The sequence below is a fragment of the Ornithodoros turicata genome, chromosome 5 (genome assembly GCF_037126465.1).
Source record: "Ornithodoros turicata isolate Travis chromosome 5, ASM3712646v1, whole genome shotgun sequence".
Taxonomy (NCBI): Eukaryota; Metazoa; Arthropoda; class Arachnida; order Ixodida; family Argasidae; genus Ornithodoros; species Ornithodoros turicata.
Window position 1 is genome coordinate 17,315,527 of NC_088205.1, and position 19,154 is coordinate 17,334,680.

Here is a 19,154-nt window from a genome sequence, read left to right on the forward strand (position 1 = left end):
GCCTATGAGCAACATATACAGACGTAGACAGATAGAGAGGGGACTGGGGGTTACTATGTGTCGTGGGCCAACTTCAAGGGGAACTGTGCCGACATTTGTCTGGATATAGTCTGCTGGAAAACCCAGGGAAAACCTCAGACAGCACAGCCAGTGTCAGGATTTGAACCCAGCTCCCAGTCTTCAACAAAATGCAATTCAGGTTCTGTTTTCTAGCTATTTAGGCACTGTAATGTGCAAGTACATCATACTGCTCTAATACCCAGCCAGTTATGAAGGCATTACACTAGGACCCATGTTGACATTATTTCAAAGAAAGAGCCCTCCAAATTGGCCTGTGCTGGGCATGTGACTTCACTGGCATTTGGTCGTGGCAAATAATGATGATAACAATAAAGGCCAAGCAGGGGATCAAATATATTCCACACTTTATTAGTGGCATGGTTCTCATCCACTAGTTTGGACTACTCTGTGCTGTTGAAAACGTGTCTACAGTGTCAGTGTGAACTGTGAAGCGGTGTTTCACATGCTCACAACCACTAAGCTCCAAGTGCTTTCTTGTAAGCTAGAGGCAGGAATTAAATTACCCACTCTATAAACTGTTATCATATGTTTATTACTCATCAGGAAAGCACACCTGATAAACAATCCACATTACTTTCAAAGCTGTCATATATCACATTAAAATATGCAAAGTGCTGGGCATAATAAAAGTACATATGGAAGCACGATCACATAGAGGTAGTAAAATGTACATTTCACAGCACTGAAACACTCCTTTACACTCTCATACACAAGACCACAACATTAACTCAGCCAAGACCGTCAATCCAGTCGTACACGAAGCCATTCACAACAATGGCCTAGCAGAAGCCCTGTAGATGTATGCAATGTATTTGAGCAAATTTATTGAAACGGTGGAATCTTTGGTTGGAATGCCTTTATCACATTCAAGTTGATGAAAAGGCGACAAACCTCAAATCCTCACCCTTCAATTTCCAGTCAGAGGTTCTATCTTTACATGATGCTAGCTGCATTCTCGACAACACATCAAGTCATGCTTTTATGCATCTATGCAATCGAACACGAGTGTGGCAGGGGACATTCATCTCAAGTAATGTAATAGTAGATGAAGCCAATGGAACACAGAAGAAGAAACACGACTTGAGCTGTAGATACATTTAGTGATTGGAGTTGTATTCTAGTGTGAGTAACATGTGTAGAGGAGATGCCATGGATACAGATATAGGTACACCACGAAACATGATCCCGCCTGGGTCAGGTACAGATGCCATATGCAAAATTTTTTCTAGCTGAGCATCGTGCTTTCTAACATGAAAAAGAAAAACAAATGTAATACTCACATCCGGCTTCAATTTCACGGTGATGCACGAGCTCCCGACACCCCTCAATTTCTGTTGTCACCGTGTGTTTCAATTGATCTTAGGCAGTGCATGTACCCTGCTGTCCTGGGTCAGATCCCGCTCAGCAAAACCCTGGGTCACAAAAGTGTGGGACCGCGATGAACGTGATCAAGGACTGTTTTGAGATATGATGAAATGTGATCAGAAAGTTCTGCCTCAAATCGGTGTCTTGATTGCTTATTAGAAGGGGAAACTGGAGGATGCCGACACATCATGGGCAGTTACACATGGGAGTTGGGACGCTTAGATGCTGGTTCTGTGCTCCATCTTTGATGTTGTGTCATATTCACTACTTTGGAAATTTTTCAACAACCCTTTCCAATGCTGATCTACAGTTATTATTCTTATTACGAAGCTCTTATGCAGACTTAACACACTTCTGTAACAAATACACCTGATACACTTTCCAAGGGCAACACACAAGCATTAAGAAAGAATGGCAAGAAAACGGGCAAGCTGGTGGTACTGACGTCCATGCTTAGAACCCTGAGACTGAAGGAAAAGAAGCCATGCATGACACAAATATAAAGCTCTCATGTGTGTCTTCATCCCCTATTGTCTCAGGGTTCGAAGCATAGATGACACAAGCATCCACTGGCTTTTTCGTGGACAACATCAATTTCGTTGCACAACTTGCCAATATAAATGGACGTTCCAATATGTAGTCTCGTACAAAATCCTGTAACATGCTCTACATAGCAACAACACACAGGACTTATAATCTACCTCACTTCATGTCCAGGGTCAGATATAGACCCTGGGTTTGCAGAGGGAGGGGGGGCAGCGGTTTCTTTGTTGTAGCGCGTAGTGGAGGAGGGGAGAGAGGAAAATCAAATGTACAAACTAACGTTTGGAGGCGATCACCCAACCGCACCCCACCCCCTTGGATCCACCACTATTCATGTGTGATACGTCATCCTCTCAGATCCATACACATTCAAGCACAATGTAGACTTGCTTACATCGTCAAGAAGGCTTGCGGAAAACCTGTTGCAAACATATCATGTGTGGCACAGGGACGCTGCCAATGCCTTCTATAATTGTGACAGAGCACATTACATAGCTTGCACAATTACCATTTCCTATACAGCCCACTAGAACGGCCATGCATCACACGAAACTCTGTTTAAAACAAAGTATGTACCTATGGATGCAAATTGTTATCCAGCACAGTTCTTGAAACTGGATCATGTACAGTGTATAACAACATAACAGGACTTGATACTGAAGCAAAATATGCCAACATCAACCCAATAAGATCCAAAATACTGGAATAAGCATAAAGCGGAAGTGCACCCTAGTCGAGTATTCAAAACCTCCAAACCAACAAAGAGAACCATAGTACAAGACAGTGCTGTGCATAGAGAAGCTAAAACACAACACCACACCATAAAAGGCCTGAGCGTGGCCACACGAAAACTACAACACAAAGCAGATGAGTTGTCTGTGAGCCGTCTGTGTTGTGTTGTATTTTTTCTGTAGCACGAAGTTTATCCACAAGCTAGCCTGTTGCCACTTGATTACTGTAACACAGGCAAGCTTTCTGTGCAGCACTTCATTAAGTAAACAACGTTAAACAAAATTGCAGGGATTGTGCTGCCACGATGATATGTGTTAAAAAGGTTAAGAAATTGAGCTCTTTGGTCTGACATATTAAAATCGATCAAACCAGCGCTTTGTCGTCCGTCTCTCTTTTGCTTCTCCCGCACTGGAGTTTTATTGATTTTAATATGATATGTGCTCACATTGATATTGAAATTTTGCATTATTACATACTACAAGCGAGATATCTTAACATGGAACACCATCAGCAAAGCACACCATCTTTGTTCAAGGCACCTAAGTCGGCGAGCCACAAGCTGTGACCCATGCTTAGAGCCCTAGCTTTCCATGAATTCGCAATTCCAGGAAATTTCACGGAATTGGCCGTGTCTCGTGGAACCGGCTGTTTCCCTCAGGATTGTGTGTTTTTCACAGAACATTTGATACATTACAAAATTATATAAGGATTGCAATATCGATCTATGACATTTTCGTGGGTTGAACCCCAAAGAAAATGTAACGACAGGAACCACCAGAGAGAAATTTCTTTGTGCACTGAAAAGTCACGAAAGGCTCGAAAAGTGCACAGGGAAAGTCAGTAAGTGATCTAAGGAGAACGCCTAAACCTTTTTTTGAGCTTGTTTTCTCTTGCCTGCGGAATTGTAAATCTCACTTCGCGGAAATGTTAATTCTCCACCGCAGAAAGCTAGGGGCCTTTCTTGCACAAAACGTAGAATAATAATTTTCTGCAATAGCGATAATTTTAGATATTGTTTTATACATTATCCCTTTAACATCTACCGTTACATTAAATTCTCAATAAGAATAGAAATTTGTTCATTAATTTAGTTATGGAAATACCTCAAATATCTTGCAGGGGCATTAACTGGGGGTGTCATACAGTGTTATGCAAAACAAAATGATACCATTCAATAAATACCGAGGAATCTAGAAAACCCTCGGCCAGTCACACAAAACTCTGTAATAATGAGTAACGACTGCGGAAGATCATTCAATTAGTTAATTAATACTGTATGGACAAAAACGAGAAAGAAACCGGTGTTGAATTACAAAAGAAGGCACTGAATTTTTGGCAGAAATATAGAGGGCTGGCAAGACAAAATTAGGTCTTACTGACCAATTAAAAAAAAAAATTGAAATAGTCTAAAATTAAACAGCTTTTGTATTAAGAATGCATTTGTGTAGTGCATCAGAATAGTCAACAGGTTACAAATCACATATCATTCATGCAACTGTGAATCAGAACAAGAGTACACACTGGTTGTCCACATAGCTTCTGGCCTATTTCTTAAGACCTTACATGCAAAACAGCAAACCGATTTTGTTAACTTTTAGACATCTTAGCCATCCCCATAGAAGGTAACGGCCTCACTGCTTTTTCTACAGGCCACAAATACTAATAACCAGGTATTGCTCAATAGCTGCAGTTATTACCACTGCATAGCAGCAGATCCAGGGAGGGAGGTGGAGTGGGGGCAATCGCCCCCTCCCAAAGCAATAGGTTGCACATTATGCTTCTCACACTTTCACTACGCGCTTCGAGAAAGAATCCCCACCCCCATACACACCAAGCAAGGGTCTGGGTCAGGGTCAGGGTCCCCTCTGGGGCTGCAAAAAAGTGCCACACAAATTCTTTCCTTCACAGACTCAGCGGCCTTACAGGCTTCCTCAACGTGCTTAGAAAATTGTAAACATGTGGAAATATTTCTTTTGACTTTGTGCCCCTGAATTCGTGGAGCAGGCCACGCTTCTGGTAGTATTCCAGCACTGGTTCTGTCTGCATCCTGTAACTTTCTAAACGAGCTCTGACCTACAAATAGAGAACAAGATATGGAACTGATTAGAAATGGTATATGGAAACAAGCTTAGCCTATCCGTGTATTCACACGAGCGACATTTCCCAGAATACTCCAGCGGAAGATGCGAAAAACGTCAGAGCTTCGTGCTGTCATGTGAACACGAGCGCTCACGTCATGTCTTCTCGTGCGCGGCTAACCGTGAAGAATCTCCTGCGATAGCCAGTGTCATCTGCTAAGCGTCGTCTGCTACCGTGTGAATGCTCAACATAAGTTACACCGGGCGGAACTTCGGCTCAGTGAGCAGTTTTTGCTTCTTCCACTAGAATCTTCCTGTGAGGATGTCACTCATGTGAACACATGGTAAAAATAAACTCTCGGGTCCCTCAGTGTGCACAAAATAGACCTCTACCCGAGAAACGTCATCATGACGTTGGTAGACAGACTGAAACCAAAACAAATCGGGAGGGGTGGGCTGGGTTCCACAAATGGGCACTTGTTCTCGGCTTCCTTTTGAAAGAAAAGTAGGACCCAAGGTCGCATTCATTCCAGGGACCATCGTAATCCCCTCAAGACCGTGGCTTTCGGGCGCAACCTTGTTCGCCCCTAGCTTGGAGCGTAGCTCAACTCTACCAAATTAGTGGCACTGTCGAACACTATGACGTCATTTGTTTACAAACAGGGAGAGGTCGATTGTAGAAGTGCAAGGGTGCAGGCGAGCTAGTACATTTCTAAAATGACAATATAAAACCTGAGACAAGGGACAGAAAATAACAACACGACACATTCTCAGAGGGCGATTAGCTTTTCTGCAACACCTCAACAAGCATATTTGCACAAAATGATTAGTATTCCAAAATAATTCTGTTGAATGGCAGAGGCAGTCAAGTACGCACAAAGGATGCAACAAAAGCACGAGTAAAGTTGCATACACGTGAACCAGCTTTCCCACCAATACAACTCGACAGTTGGTGGGAGTCAGTCAAAAGCAAACCCGTGAAGATCTTAGGCACCTCAAGGCTTGTGTTGTGTTTGTGTGTTTCAGCGTCAGAGCAGTTACTTTCCATCTGTCAAGTAGGTCCGATCAGTTGGTCATTGCCTCGGGTCAATCACTAACAACAACAGGAACAAGTGACTCTACTCTCCAATTTTAAATTTCCACTCCTCACTCCTCAAATTGTGCGCACGTGAGCAAGAAACGAAACAAAATATTACAAAATAAATCAGTAAAGAGCCTAGAGTTTTGGGGTTAAACCAGGTAAATCCTATTTTTGGCCCCCCTGACGTGTGTTGCCGTCATTTCACGTAAAACACGCAACATGCCATGACGATTCACCAAAGTGGAAATTCAGCTGCTCATATGAGCATGGGAGAACACTAGGTGATCTTCACTCAATGCTGCCTCCCACCATCTTATGTTCCTTGTAAAAAAACAGAAAATAATCCAATGAAATTCAGTGAAACTCTGCCAGTGGAACGTCCAGGTCAGGGGGCACATCTTAATGGATGTGTTCAGTTGAAATGTGAGTAGCACTTTCTTTTCCACCCGAAACTCTGCCCTTTCGCGAATCCTCTCCCGATTCTTTTCCAGCTCCTGACCTAAAGCCTCATTTTACCCCACCCCTTCCAGATTTCCAAAAATCACAAAAAAACAATAACATAAAAGTCTATTCGGTATTCAGCTCTATTGTAATGAAACATTACCAGTTTGGAAAGCAAGCAATACAAACTGGTCACCAACAGGAGCGCCGAGTTAATTGTGAACGAAAAGATGCACAGTTTTCACTAGAGTTGGTATGTAACGTAGTCCCATGTGAAACCTAGCCCGATAGCCAATTATGGGTAAATAGAATGAGAGGGGGAGACTTAAAGGGAACCTCCGCACCAAAACCGTGTTGAGGTAACAGTGCGACATCAATCCGCACCGTCCGTATGATATTTCAGTGAACACAATTTCTCATCCTCAAGCGGCACAGATAATTAGAAAACGAATATTGTCCTTCGAGTGGTAGGCACTCCTCCACGGAAAAGCAGTCCAGCAACACTGGGCTTCACCTCACCGGTATTCCTCATGTTCGGCTTTCTGTAGGTTTTGCTTTTACCGCTGGCAAATATTTAAGAACGTAATCCATGAAGCAGGTGACTGGTCATCCATGTGGCACGAAGAAGTTACAAAGCGCGTGCCCGAAAGACAGCCAGTGGCCGACACGAGACTACCGGTGATGTCACGCAGGGTACAGGAGGTAGGGGAGGAAACCTCCAGAGGTTTCGGTTTAGTTTTGAGCTTCCCAGCTCTTTTTGCTACTGACAAGTTCCCGACTGCCAAACCAGCTTTATTTCTCACTTGGGAAGAATGTATCGAACTTGAAAGAATTGATGTTCTGAGTAGGGTTGCCACCTTTCGGAGTGAAAAATACCGGCTGAGGGAGAGGACGAAGGCTCGTGGGAGAGGAAAAGTGGGTGAGGAACGTTGTCGCTGGCTCGACACAACCACCAACATCTTTGCACAACCACTATTCTTGTCCCCTCCGAACACAAGACTTAATGAATAACAATGAATAATAATAATAATGAATAATTAAGAAAGCGACTGGTGACTGCGGAGATGGGTCTGTGCTCCAGATTTATTCAAGCTGTAGTCGAATGTTGAAGGCAAAACCCCACAAAAGCCCCTATGAAAGGTCTTGAGCCACAAATACCGGCAAAAGGCTGCCGGTATCCCCTTCCTACCGGCAACCGGCAGAGAGCGCAAATAACCGGCCGTGCCGGTATAATACCGGCCTGGTGGCAACCCTAGTTCTGAGGCTGGAACAACATAGAAGAGACAAATACATACAAAGCCTAAATTTGCCTAAGAAATTAACGATCATCTTTCATCTTTCATCGTTGTATCGAACTTATTTACACTGAGATTTTAATAATTTCGGATTGTCCCGGAGTCTCCCCTTAACAGCTGAAGGGTTCAGTGCAGTCAGAACTGGTGCAACCGAATCAATAATCATGTTGGCAAGATAGCAAGATTATGGCCCAGAGTTCCTGTCACATGTGATATGTAGGGCCCGGAAATTTAGGCACTAAAAACGCGGGCACTTAGGCCCTCAAAAACGCCAAAATAGGCAACAAAAATGCAAAAATAGGCACGTTAATTTGGTATGCCCTTTGGCTTCATTAGTGTTTTAGAATGCTCCATCCAGGAAAACGTACTCATTTAAAGGCTACAGTGCAGTACAAGCTTCGACCTATGGTACATGAATGCTGCTGAGGCGGCCTAGAACCAAGCTATATTGAATAATACGTTTGCCTCTCCCTCCTCGATGATCTTGAAAGGCCTAGAAAGGGCAAATCTTTTGATCAAATATACATGAACCCTTCTAACAAACCAAGGTACTGAAGAAAACCAAAGGTAAAAAAAAAAAAAATAACGAAAGGTGAACACATGCAGAAACCAAAAGCAAAATGGCGCACTCGCACTTTCACCCCTAGAAAAGGCTGTTATGGCATCTAAAAATGCAAAAAAAAGAGGCTACAATTCAATAGACTCGATAAAAAGGCAGGCATCCCCGAAAATGTCACAGTTAGGTGTTTATAGGTATTATATAGGCAAGTGCCTAAAATTCCGGGGCCTAGTGACATGTCACGTCCAACGACATGGTGGTACGGAACGGGCGCTACTAATATGTGTCTCACCGTTTCGGGCTTGTCGTCAATTCGTTGCACTAAATCTTCTCCAGTAACATCATCCTTTCCTGGCACCTTTGGTGGGTTAAACGCTGTATGATAAGTCCGCCCACTAGCTGCATGGATCCAACGACCTTCGATTCTTCGTCTGATTTCATCTTCTGGTACCGCTAGATCGATCACGCAAGCCAACACTGTGTTCTGCAATGTGACAGCACCGGGAGTTAGCAGCCTTATACTGCTGGGGCATGACATGACAACATCACACAATATAGCCATGGAGCGGGGAGATTGGAATTTGGAAAACCTGATTGCAAATGTGATAATATTCAGTAAGAGTGTCAACACAACCATGAATGAATGGATGAATGGATACTGCATCTTTTCTCATTCAATGGTGGTAGTTTGTGCCGTTGAGCCTAACATAATTAGGTTATGAATAGCTTTAGGAACAAGTTACTATTGACTACCATATCTGCTCTTACATCAGCAATTATTTTTAGTCATCCACTCATGTTCCCTGCTACTTTGATGGTTATTTCAGCTCTGCTGTTCTAAAAGCCCAATGCTTCCCATTTATCACACACCTTATCTGTGAATCCTTGAAGTGTAGCCAAGGCAATTTGAGGTAATCGCTTTTCAAAGCCAGACAATGTGGCCCAGCCCTGTTTCTACTATTCCAAACGATACCTCCTTTGAAAACATGAAGCACTACACTGTCACATTGGAACATCCTGAACTCTTTTCCTTTCAAATGCATTTTGACTTTTGAAAAAAGACAAAAGTCATAGGGGACAAATTGCCAGTGCCAAATACTGAAGAAGTGAAAAGCCAAAATACCATTGAAACAAAATAAGATATCGGGATATTACAAAGGTTCTAACAAATATGACAAGGCAGCTCACCTCAGTTTCCCAAAGCTTCAAAAAATGTTTTGGACAGTGGAAGCTGAGCTAGATTAAGTGCCTTAGGAAAGGGGCTTGGGCTAAGATTCAAACATGTAATTCATCTAATGCTTTTAATCATGAATCGAGTCTGGGTACTACACTCTGGATAGTATATGGAACTGCATGGCAGCCTTCTCCTCGCAGTCCCACATTTGACATTGTGTATACGTTCATTGTATTAATGAAATATTTTTTATTTGATTTGATACTTTTTGAAGCCCTCGTATGTTCCCTGTGATGTGCCCAAGCGCTGTCCCTGCTTGTATCACTCTATCATTCTCATCTTTGGCCATATGCCACTTCTATTGTCAGGGGCAGTGGCATAGCCAGACCCCCAAGGCAAGGGGGGGACTCAGTACAAACCCCCCGCTGATCCCAGTTGCGCTAATTAACACGCACATATCTGTGCATACAGCAAGGTGAGAGATGAAAATCTAGGATGCTTGAACGTTAAAAATTATATGTACATATAGGCTGTCATGGTCGACAATGTCGTGTCACAATATTGGAAGTAGTTTTAAAACAATTATTAATTAACAAACAAACTATTAATTTCAACACTATTCATGAATGCAGCTTAGATAGATACACGCCAGGAACAGCAAGAACTTTTGCGATCACTACGCTGGATCTCCCCCCCCAATATATATATTTGTCTCTCATCGTATTTGCACGATTTGTGTGGGTCGTCCCGTGGTAGGTAGGGGGCTCGAGCCCGCCTAGCCCCCTGCCTTGTCAGGGGGACTGATGTCATGGCCCCTTACTACCTTAGATAAAGCCTCGGCTTGTGGAACTGTCCGTGGAAAGCCGTCTAGCAGCCAGGGTTGATCCTTCAACCTTGTATTGATGTAGTTTAAAGTCAGGCGAGTCACTAGGTCATCTGGCACGAGTGCACCTATAAAGACGGTTAGGATTTAGCATAAGAGTAGAGTACCCAGCGAAAAATACGATTTATAACATGATCATACCTTTCTCAAGGTATGTTTCCATAATGAGGCCGTCTTCAGTTCTGTTGAGAATATTTTGCCGTATGATCTCTCCACATGCAAGACCCTTCAAAGCGAAGTCACGTATAATCCACTCTGAGATTGTTCCTTTTCCTGATCCTGGCGGGCCCATTATCAATGCACGAAATATTTTTGACATCTTCATCCACTGTAATTAAATACAGGATGGCGACCGTTCTTTTCAGTGAGCTGCACTTCCGCCCTCAATGCTTGTTAACCGTGCAATCCACATGCAGTCACTGTATTTGAGGCATGGTGTTCAAGATATTCCAAGATACCTGGACGGGAGAAAAAGCAAAATGTAATAACGATAAAGGTTCATTTTGAATTACATCCACAGCTTCCACTGCATCACATTCTGAATAATAAGGCAATGAATCAAATACAAACCATACAAACCCCGTGACACAAACAGTCAAACACATGATTTTTTCGGCTGCTTCGTTTCGTTGCACTGGTGAAACGGGATGCAACACGGAACGGTTTCTGCTGAAAATAATAATGTAGTTAGCGATTGAAGTAAACGTTTGAATTATTTGACTCTAATTTTTCTGGGTATTTAATTTCCAATTGTTTTTTTTGTAAATATACACAAGCCTCTACAGCAACCAACAGCAACATTCCCGTTCGGAAAGTGGCAGTAGCAGGCATGGCGGCGCACTGCTTGTTTCGAATTCGTCAAGGCGTGCGATCGCCGTTGCAGTACATCGGTTCAACATGCCCATTGTGCAGGTAAACTGCCAAACTGCACATTGTACGTCCACCACTCCAGAAAACTGTTTTCAAATTAGCACACAAACTAAATACGAAAAAGCTTGCTCCGCGAGCGCAGCAACTTCTGCTGCTGACTGACCTGTTACTTGTAATTGAAAGTAATTCTTGCATCAGACTAACTCTCTACTAATTTTGTTCTAGGTATAAGAGCAGCAAGCCGCCGAAAGACATTCCAAGCAGCTATGTTAAACCCATCGCAGGAATCGGTCAATACGTTACCACGAAATTTAGGTTCTTTCTCAGTGGATATGACAAATTTCTTAAGAAATTTCCGGTGGCGTACCGACTGCATCAAATGTTTCTTGTTGGTAAGTTGGCAGTTGGTGCTGTCTACATATAACTCTCAGAACATATAACCGATCGGAAGATGTGTGTCCCCTGATTTGCAGATGGTGCTCAAAATGTGAAGTGGCAGTATATTATTTTGTGAGAGCTTATCTTATCTCAGGGACAGCGTGTCTTTTCTACTGGTCGACATACATCTTGCGTCACGAGGCCCTTCCCAATGTCTGTACCAGTGGCGTAACGAGGAGGGGGGAGATAGAGGAGAACATTCCATACAAATGTTGGCACAGTTCCCTTTGAAGTCAGCCCAGGACACATACTAGCCCCCCTCCCCCTTGTCCCTCACTCCTTCCTAATGTCCTTTCTCCATTGTCCATATGTGTATGCCGCTCACAGCCACAGCTGCTTTGCAATGCTAACGCGGAATGAAAGAGAAATTGCAGTCCAATAAAAAGCTTTGGTCACAGTTCCGTATATGTGTTGCATAGTTTCTCTTGAGCCAGCACTAGGTATTCATTTGTATTTTTTTTAAACAATATAAACAATATACTTACCTGCCCAAGTTTTGATACTGTATAAGTAGTAATTTTCGCGAGGAACTATTTTTTGCGAACGCCCTTTTTTTCGCAAATTTAAAGTCCGCGAAATATTCGAATCAATGAGACAAAAAATACGTGAACGAAATATATGAGAAATTTGACCCGGGACGCGGAGTCAACTTATGTACACGGGGTTTCTTACGCTATTATGTCGATGCACCGCGGTACCGCAAATTTAAGGTTCCGCGAATAAGTGCCTGATCCTGGCTTCTCACAAATTCATGAATTATTGAGCCTGAGAATTTAACCACTTATACAGTATTTCTCAATTGCAAATTTAATTTCAGTTGGCTGACACATAATGCATCACTCTTTGTGTGGTTCATCGTACTGCATCAGTTTCCAAATGAAGCTTTCATTTAATTTTTGTGTTTTCAGGAACTAGGGACCTACTCACTGGCATCAAGGACTACATGCGAATATCGCAAGAGCTGCGGATGGGAAAATCAGTTCGAGAGCTTTCCAGGAAGGAACTGGACTTGTACTATAGAGTGTGTAACTTTATTTCTCACTTCTCAGCCAGTCATTCTTGATGTGCAACACATTGCTTACATGGCCAATGTTTGCAGATTCCCAAAGACATGATCAAGGTAGCACCTACATTAGTGATAATAGCGTTGCCCGGAACAAATTTCTTCATGTTTCCACTTATGTAAGTCACGTTTCTGTCCTGTTCTCTCCGGTACCATCGATAATCTATGTGGCACTTGTATTTTTGGGTGCAGTTATTGGTTTCCAAGGCAGCTGTTGACATGGCACTTCTGGAGTCTGGAGCAAAGAGTAGAATTTTCGGTGATCGCACAACGAAAAAAGGTGGTGTGCTCATTGCCCTTATTAAAGTTAAAATGTAGTTAGGGTCTCTTACAAAGTGCCCTGTGCCATCTATCCAATCGAGACTTCCCATCCTTTGAGACCTCCCTTTACCACCCATGAGTCCAGTGAAGACAAATATTATGGTTAAATGCCTCTCAGTAATCTGTGCTTTATTATGTTAATAAAAAGAACCTCCCTTGCTGCACACATGCAGGTGTCCCATTTCCGTAGTGTGTTTCGGCAGCTTCAAGCAGCTGTTCCTAAAGGTGACGAAGGAAAGGAGCCACTAGCAGTGTTCCACAAGGCAAGTCGTACCCCGATTTTTTTAGGTCATGTGCAGAAGGAATGCTCAGGTGCAGTGATATTTATTTATTTACATTCCCACAGCACCTTTATATATATTGCTGGGAGGGTCACAAGACAAGAACGCACAAAAAAGACAAAAGTCAGCCAAGGTTGCATGTAGTGCCTTGCACTTTGCGTCGTTCCCGTGTGTTGTCATGTGTTTGTCTTTTAGCGCTTTGAAGGCAGCCACACGTCTATGCCACTGCAAACTGGAGACTCACATTCATCCACAATACAGGGAATACATATGCTATAATACACATACAATTAAATCCAGAGTTCGAGGTAACTCGTTACTGTAACTAAGTTCCTTTTTTTTTGGTAACTTGTAACTTACCTCGGTACTTTTGCGCCGTGGTAACTTTCAGAGGAACTCGTTCCTTTTTCTTCCTTTTCACCGTTCCTTTTTATCAAAGTAACTTAAGTTTAGTTCCTAGTTACTTTTAACTTGCTTTTCACTCACATCCACATATTTTTTTGCTTTCTCTCCAGTTCCTTCATGGCATTTTTTGCCATAAAACGTGATATTCAATCAATGACAGTATTTTATTCAGGAAGTAAGAACTGCTGCCATTGAAATGAAGCTGAACCACTGTGCGCCCACAGGGAGTAAGATGCAAAGCGTTCGAATAAACGTCTACCAGAGAAACGTCATCATGACGTTGGTAGACAGACTGAAACAGAAACAAATCGGAAGGAGAGGGCCGGGTTCCACGAACAAGCACTTGTTCGCTGCCTCTCATTGAAAGAAAAGCAGGACCAGGGGTCGCGTCCCTTTAAGGGACGATATCGTAATCCCCTCAAGACCGTGGCTTTTGGGCGCGACCTTGTTCACCTCTAGCTTCGAGCGTAGTTCAATTCTACCAAATTTTGGCTCTGTCAAACACTATGACGTCATTTGTTTACAAACAGGGAGAGGTCTATTGTTGAACATAAAGGAAAATGATCTAAGCATGTTGCACTCCTCCGCAGGCAACTCAAGGTCTAACTCAACTGCTCACGCGCGCTGCACCTGCGTAATGCTATTCGGTGTCCGAAGTAACTTGGAAGCAACTCGTTCTTTGTTTTAAGTAACTGAGTAACTGCGAGTTACATTTCAGGCTGAAGAACTTCGTTATTAACTTAGTTACATTTTGCACATGGTAACTTGTAACGAGTTTTCTTTACGGGTAACTTCTCAATCTATGATTAAATCGGTCCATGCTTACTGCATATAATAATGATAAAATTTATGAAGAAAAACTAAGTAAGTGCAGAAAAGAAAACATCGTCTGCCTGTATACTGACTATGGTCGGAGGTTTGTTGCAGAAGGTAGTTTGTTCTATTCTCTAACATAGTTTTTAGGGAAAAAAAGACATTCAAAGTACTCTAGGAGAAGAACAGTCTCTGTTTGAAACATCGCCAGCTCTCGTTCTGAGGCACTTCCGTTAACACAAACTGTACAATAGCGTTCGAACCATGGTCCACATGCTCCAGTCTTGAATGATAAAATACAGCAGTATGAGGTGGCAATAAATACAGCTGCCTGTCCACACCAGTGCGAGAGTGCAAAATACTATGGAAAACCTTTAAATGTAAGTTCCTGCTGATGGTTTCCTAACAGTGAAACCTGTTGAAACCAGAATTTAGTTACAGATTAATCCAGATAATTTAGTTGCAGTCTAATCTGGTTTCAGAATTTAGCACAAAGTGCTAAATTCTGTCCTGTACTCACCTGCTACAAAATAAGCATCTAAATCGTGTACTTTCCCTTACTTTGTCTTATCACACATAGTCAGCAGATCCCAAACTTGAGTATGCCTATTAATGGCATGCATACATCCATGGATCTGCGTGGCATCCTGGTGTGCAGGTAAAAATCAGGTAGCTTGGTTGCGGATCTCGCAAGTAACAGGTACCATGCGGGTGTGGATACTGTCAGTGTTATTTGCAATCACCTCTAGTCATGTGACCTGAAGTAAATTGCATATATCTTCCCCAATGCAGCTCGGGAGTGGCACACATCCGACCGTTGAAGAAGTAATCCACATGAAGCCGTTCTTCGAGGGCAAACCATATGGGCTTGACGAACTTAGTAGGAAGCATCTCGTAAGCAGCGTTTATGCCAACTTTTTCAACAGTCTGACAAAAATTAGGTTGCCTGTTTTTCAGACGGGGCTCTGTAAAATTAACGGAATCAGCTCATTCTTCATCGGCCGCCGATACCGTCTATGGAAGCACGGAGGTTTCGTCAGAGAGATGGACAAAGCCATGGAGAGAGAAGGAGTTGAAACTATGGACATGGCTGACTTGCGATCGGTATATATTCCCTTCTGCTGTGTTAGTATATGCTAGGTGTTGCTTTCTTTTTTCTTTTTGGGTTTTTATTTTTTTTTAGTTGGCTCAGTAACAACAACACATGGACTATATTATTACCATGTGGAACTGGTATGTACATAGTGCTGTGTCAAAAAGCATAAGTAGGACTTTTAGAGGTACACTTATTTGCATACTGTACGAGGATATGAAGTCAATTTTTTCACACAGCTACCAATACAGCTGAAGAAGCCGCGAACAAAATAATTGCTTTCCCGCCAGTACTCAAAACTTGCAACTCACTGTCTGTCACAATGACATAACAATTCCGATTGGTTGCGCTGGATATTACCCAATTCATTATGTGTAGGATAGCGTGGCTAGGAGGATGAGTGCCTCAATTCTAGAGCTGAAGCACTTCCAGCAGACCCGGCATCCCTGTAGCATGATAAGTGAGGACACCTGTCTTGTTTATAGTCAACTATACCTTCACGAAGCTGCTGTAGTTACTTACACAGCTAACTCGCCCTAGATGTTGGTACTTTTCCCCCCCACGTATTTAGCACACATGCGGTTCAAATTGTTCACGTTCCAGGAACATTGACTTAAATTGTGCCGAATGCAACTGTAGTTGAGTGCAGTTAGAGTGTTGAGGCCAAATTTTTCCTTGTGTAATTAGCACAACCCTTCTATGGCACTATCCTTTTGGGTTAAAAAGTGTGTTGGTTATGGAAGTAAATGCGGTACAGTACACCCTTAGAAATGAACTTCACCGCATAGCACGCTCATAGCCAACCATAATCTCGAATGATATCGTTGTATGCTCCGATTTGTTGAAACCGGGAGGCGTACGCCGTTTCTGTGACAATTATGAACAGCATAAGTGTCACAAACAAGGCGTACGCCTCTCGTTCTCAACAAATCAGCTTAGATAACGATATCATTCGAGATGATGGTTGGCTAGGGGCATGCTATGCGGTGAAGTTCATTTTTAAGAGTGCAGAATCTCGATGATACGAATCTCACGGGGTAGCGGAAAAAAATCGTATAAAAAAAAACTAAACCAAAATAAAAATTGAGGCAAGAAAAAAAAACAGCGACTGTTCATTTTCCATTACTGTCAGTGAAAGAGGTCGGTCGTAACGCTTTTGTGTCTCCGTTTTTGGCCAGTGCTGCCCAAATTCGCGAGATGATTCAAAAGGCCCAGCACGTGCTTTTCACCCGCGAGTCACGCGACAGTGTTCTAAAGCGAGCTTCTCCTAAAGCACGCAGGCGTTAGGAGAAGCCGACTTGCGGAATGGAGACTCGTAATGTTGCCAGAAGTTGTCCTGCTCCTGATATGTTCCCTCCACGTGTTCTGGTCGATGTTTTCCCAAGCCAGTGCGATGTCACACAGCTTCGTGGTGAGTTCGTTCAAGGGAGTTCGTGGTGAAGATGGTGAGGATCCCCTTCCGTTTTCGAAAGAAGGAGCAGCGTGACCCGCGCGCGCGCTGGCGCGTCACGGGAGAATGACCTCTGTCACATCCTCGGCTTCTTCGTATAACTATGAGATAACGCGTTGCTGTCATCCGACCACTAATACATGGGAAGAATAGACATTCCGGCCAGGACCGGAAAATAATTCGTATCCTTCCGAAATTCGTATCATCCGTGTCATTGAGATTCCACTGTAATTTGTTATCGTTATTTCTTTCTAAGTAAGTGAACATGTTTTGAAGGCTTGTTTTCTTCGTGGACTCAACCCCGTGGGTCTAAACAAAAAGGAACTGGTGCAGTGGCTGCAGAACTGGATCAGGATATCTGCCATCACAGATGGTGAGCTCCTCCAGAGTAATTGTATCCTAAATCTGTTTCTATTCAGTGTGGAGAAATTTTGAATAGAACTCTGTACTGTGGGATTGCTTTAAAGGTGCAATGAAATGACTCAAAACCTAGTTTCATTCATGAAGCAGGAGCCACCATGAAAAATGTTTTTTTTTTTTTTGCTAAATGAAATGAAATGAAATGAGGAAATGAATGGAAACGAGACATGGGCAATAGGACAAAAATTTTGTCCACAAAAAGGTGGAGCCCCCTCTGCAGCATCGATGTTCTTGTTAACTGATGCGTAGCACTTGCTTGAATGGCTTTTCTGTTACTTACTGCACTGCTGTTGTCCATGTCCCATTAACTTTGTACCTCATAACTTTAAAAGAAAATCAATATTTGAGTTCTGCCGTGCCTTCAACAATAATACTGCCTGTCCTGCCTTATGTTTCGGCACTGTTCCCCTGAAGTTGGCCCAGGATGCATACTAACCCCTCCCGTCCCCTTGTATTTCTTCGTGCTGTCTTCTCCATCTATCCATGTGTGTACGCTGCTCATAGCCGCAGTCGCTTCGCGGTGCCAACGCATAATTAAAATAAAAAATTAAGTTTAAAATGTCTCGCCTTACACCCAAAATACAATAAGAGTGTCGCAAATTTTACCTTTCTATGCAACGCGTTGAACAAATTGTTCAGTTGACGTCCTGAAAGTGTATGTCTGTCTCTCTTCAGAATGACAGACTGAGACTACCTTGCTTTGTGTTAATTCTGCAAAAGTTCTCTTTGTGTAACATACTCGTGTCCTTTCTCTTTTAGGAAGCAGTATTTCCTTGCTACTTCACTGCCCGATCTTCCTCGGCTACAATTATCCCAGCAACTGGATACTCATACACTGACACAGTGTCAATGTAGACACCATCTCATACACATCAACAATTACCTAGTCTAGTCTTACGTCAAAGCTCTTGCATTTCCCTGTTGCGTTGTCAAGAAACTGTGCTGTTGCCTAAATGACATCAAAACATGCAATGTTCTAATCAAGATCACTGTGATAAAGTATTTTTTTATGTGTAATATATGCTAATGGAAGTGAGGAGTCTTCCTTTGTTTTATTTCTCCCTTTCCAGCTGCTGGTATCCTGGTGCTGGTATCTGAACCTTGTCTGACACTGAAAGGACAGCATACGCAAAATATTTTGCTGCTCTTCGAGTCTAAATGAGAACTTTTGGCCATGTAGGGGGGGGTATGACCCCAGACTCAGCGCCCGATTACTAAGCTACAACGCATATTTTAGAACAGCGCTTAGAATATGGTACAATTGTAGCAATAAAATTTTGAAATGATTGTATGTCTATCTACTGTAACATTCCATATTTACGACAGTATGGCTGAGTGGATGCAGTATCTGTTCATAGGTTGTTGCACAAAGGTCATGCTAAAGAACTCTGCTGTGTAGCCATACTGTGTGCTTGACACTCTTTTTTCCAAGGGCAGCCCAGAGGGTTTGCTGCAGTGCTCAACAGATCAGACCACTATGGGCTAGAGAGCATCTAGCGATCACTGTGTCAATGTGCGACATGAACATTGACCTTCGTCAGCCAGATTTTACATCCCACCTCTGCACGCACCAACCTGCACCAAAAATAATTGCTGACTGCAACCTTGGTCACAACAGTTCCCTTTTAACTCAGCCTCAGATACATACTTTACCCCCGTCTCACTCTCCATCCTTTTGTCCTCTACGTGTGTACGTAGCCACAGTTTGTGGTGCTGACAGACAACATTAAAAAGCACTAAATATATGTTTCTGTTGGTTGTGCCCTTT

At 42.8% G+C, this 19,154-nt stretch overlaps 2 protein-coding genes across 3 annotated transcripts; one reads left to right on the forward strand and one right to left on the reverse strand.

The window, feature by feature from the left end:
- Positions 1–592: 592 nt before the first annotated feature.
- LOC135394128 (GTP:AMP phosphotransferase AK3, mitochondrial-like) lies at positions 593–10,863 on the reverse strand. 2 transcript variants are annotated; one of them, XM_064624650.1, is made up of 5 exons: positions 10,812–10,863; positions 10,374–10,690; positions 10,173–10,300; positions 8,468–8,659; positions 593–4,794 (listed from the first exon to the last, which is right to left on the reverse strand). In XM_064624650.1, exons 2-5 carry the CDS (start codon positions 10,555–10,557, stop codon positions 4,624–4,626), a joined length of 675 nt encoding a protein of 224 aa, XP_064480720.1. In that variant the 5' UTR covers positions 10,558–10,690; positions 10,812–10,863; the 3' UTR covers positions 593–4,623. The 2 variants fall into 2 exon arrangements, with proteins under 2 accessions (XP_064480720.1, XP_064480719.1); XM_064624649.1 differs by having other exon boundaries at positions 10,803–10,863.
- Positions 10,864–11,059: 196 nt separating this feature from the next.
- LOC135394129 (LETM1 domain-containing protein 1-like) lies at positions 11,060–18,677 on the forward strand. Its single transcript, XM_064624651.1, has 10 exons — positions 11,060–11,144; positions 11,328–11,494; positions 12,449–12,561; positions 12,640–12,722; positions 12,796–12,883; positions 13,098–13,187; positions 15,216–15,317; positions 15,381–15,527; positions 17,243–17,339; positions 18,146–18,677. Exons 1-10 carry the CDS (start codon positions 11,062–11,064, stop codon positions 18,223–18,225), a joined length of 1,050 nt encoding a protein of 349 aa, XP_064480721.1. The 5' UTR covers positions 11,060–11,061; the 3' UTR covers positions 18,226–18,677.
- The last annotated feature ends 477 nt before the right edge of the window (positions 18,678–19,154 follow it).

Bases quoted from the DNA above. Each gene is read 5' to 3' on its own strand.
- LOC135394128 (XM_064624650.1), bottom strand. From the start codon at position 10,557: ATGAAGATGTCAAAAATATTTCGTGCATTGATAATGGGCCCGCCAGGA. The intron at 10,301-10,373 runs GTATGATCATGT...CCGTCTTTATAG, and splicing joins GGAAACATACCTTGAGAAAG to GTGCACTCGTGCCAGATGAC. The intron at 8,660-10,172 runs GTAGTAAGGGGC...GTCACATTGCAG, and splicing joins AAGCCGAGGCTTTATCTAAG to AACACAGTGTTGGCTTGCGT.
- LOC135394129 (XM_064624651.1), top strand. From the start codon at position 11,062: ATGGCGGCGCACTGCTTGTTTCGAATTCGTCAAGGCGTGCGATCGCCG. The intron at 12,884-13,097 runs GTGGTGTGCTCA...GCACACATGCAG, and splicing joins TGATCGCACAACGAAAAAAG to GTGTCCCATTTCCGTAGTGT. The intron at 13,188-15,215 runs GCAAGTCGTACC...TCCCCAATGCAG, and splicing joins CACTAGCAGTGTTCCACAAG to CTCGGGAGTGGCACACATCC.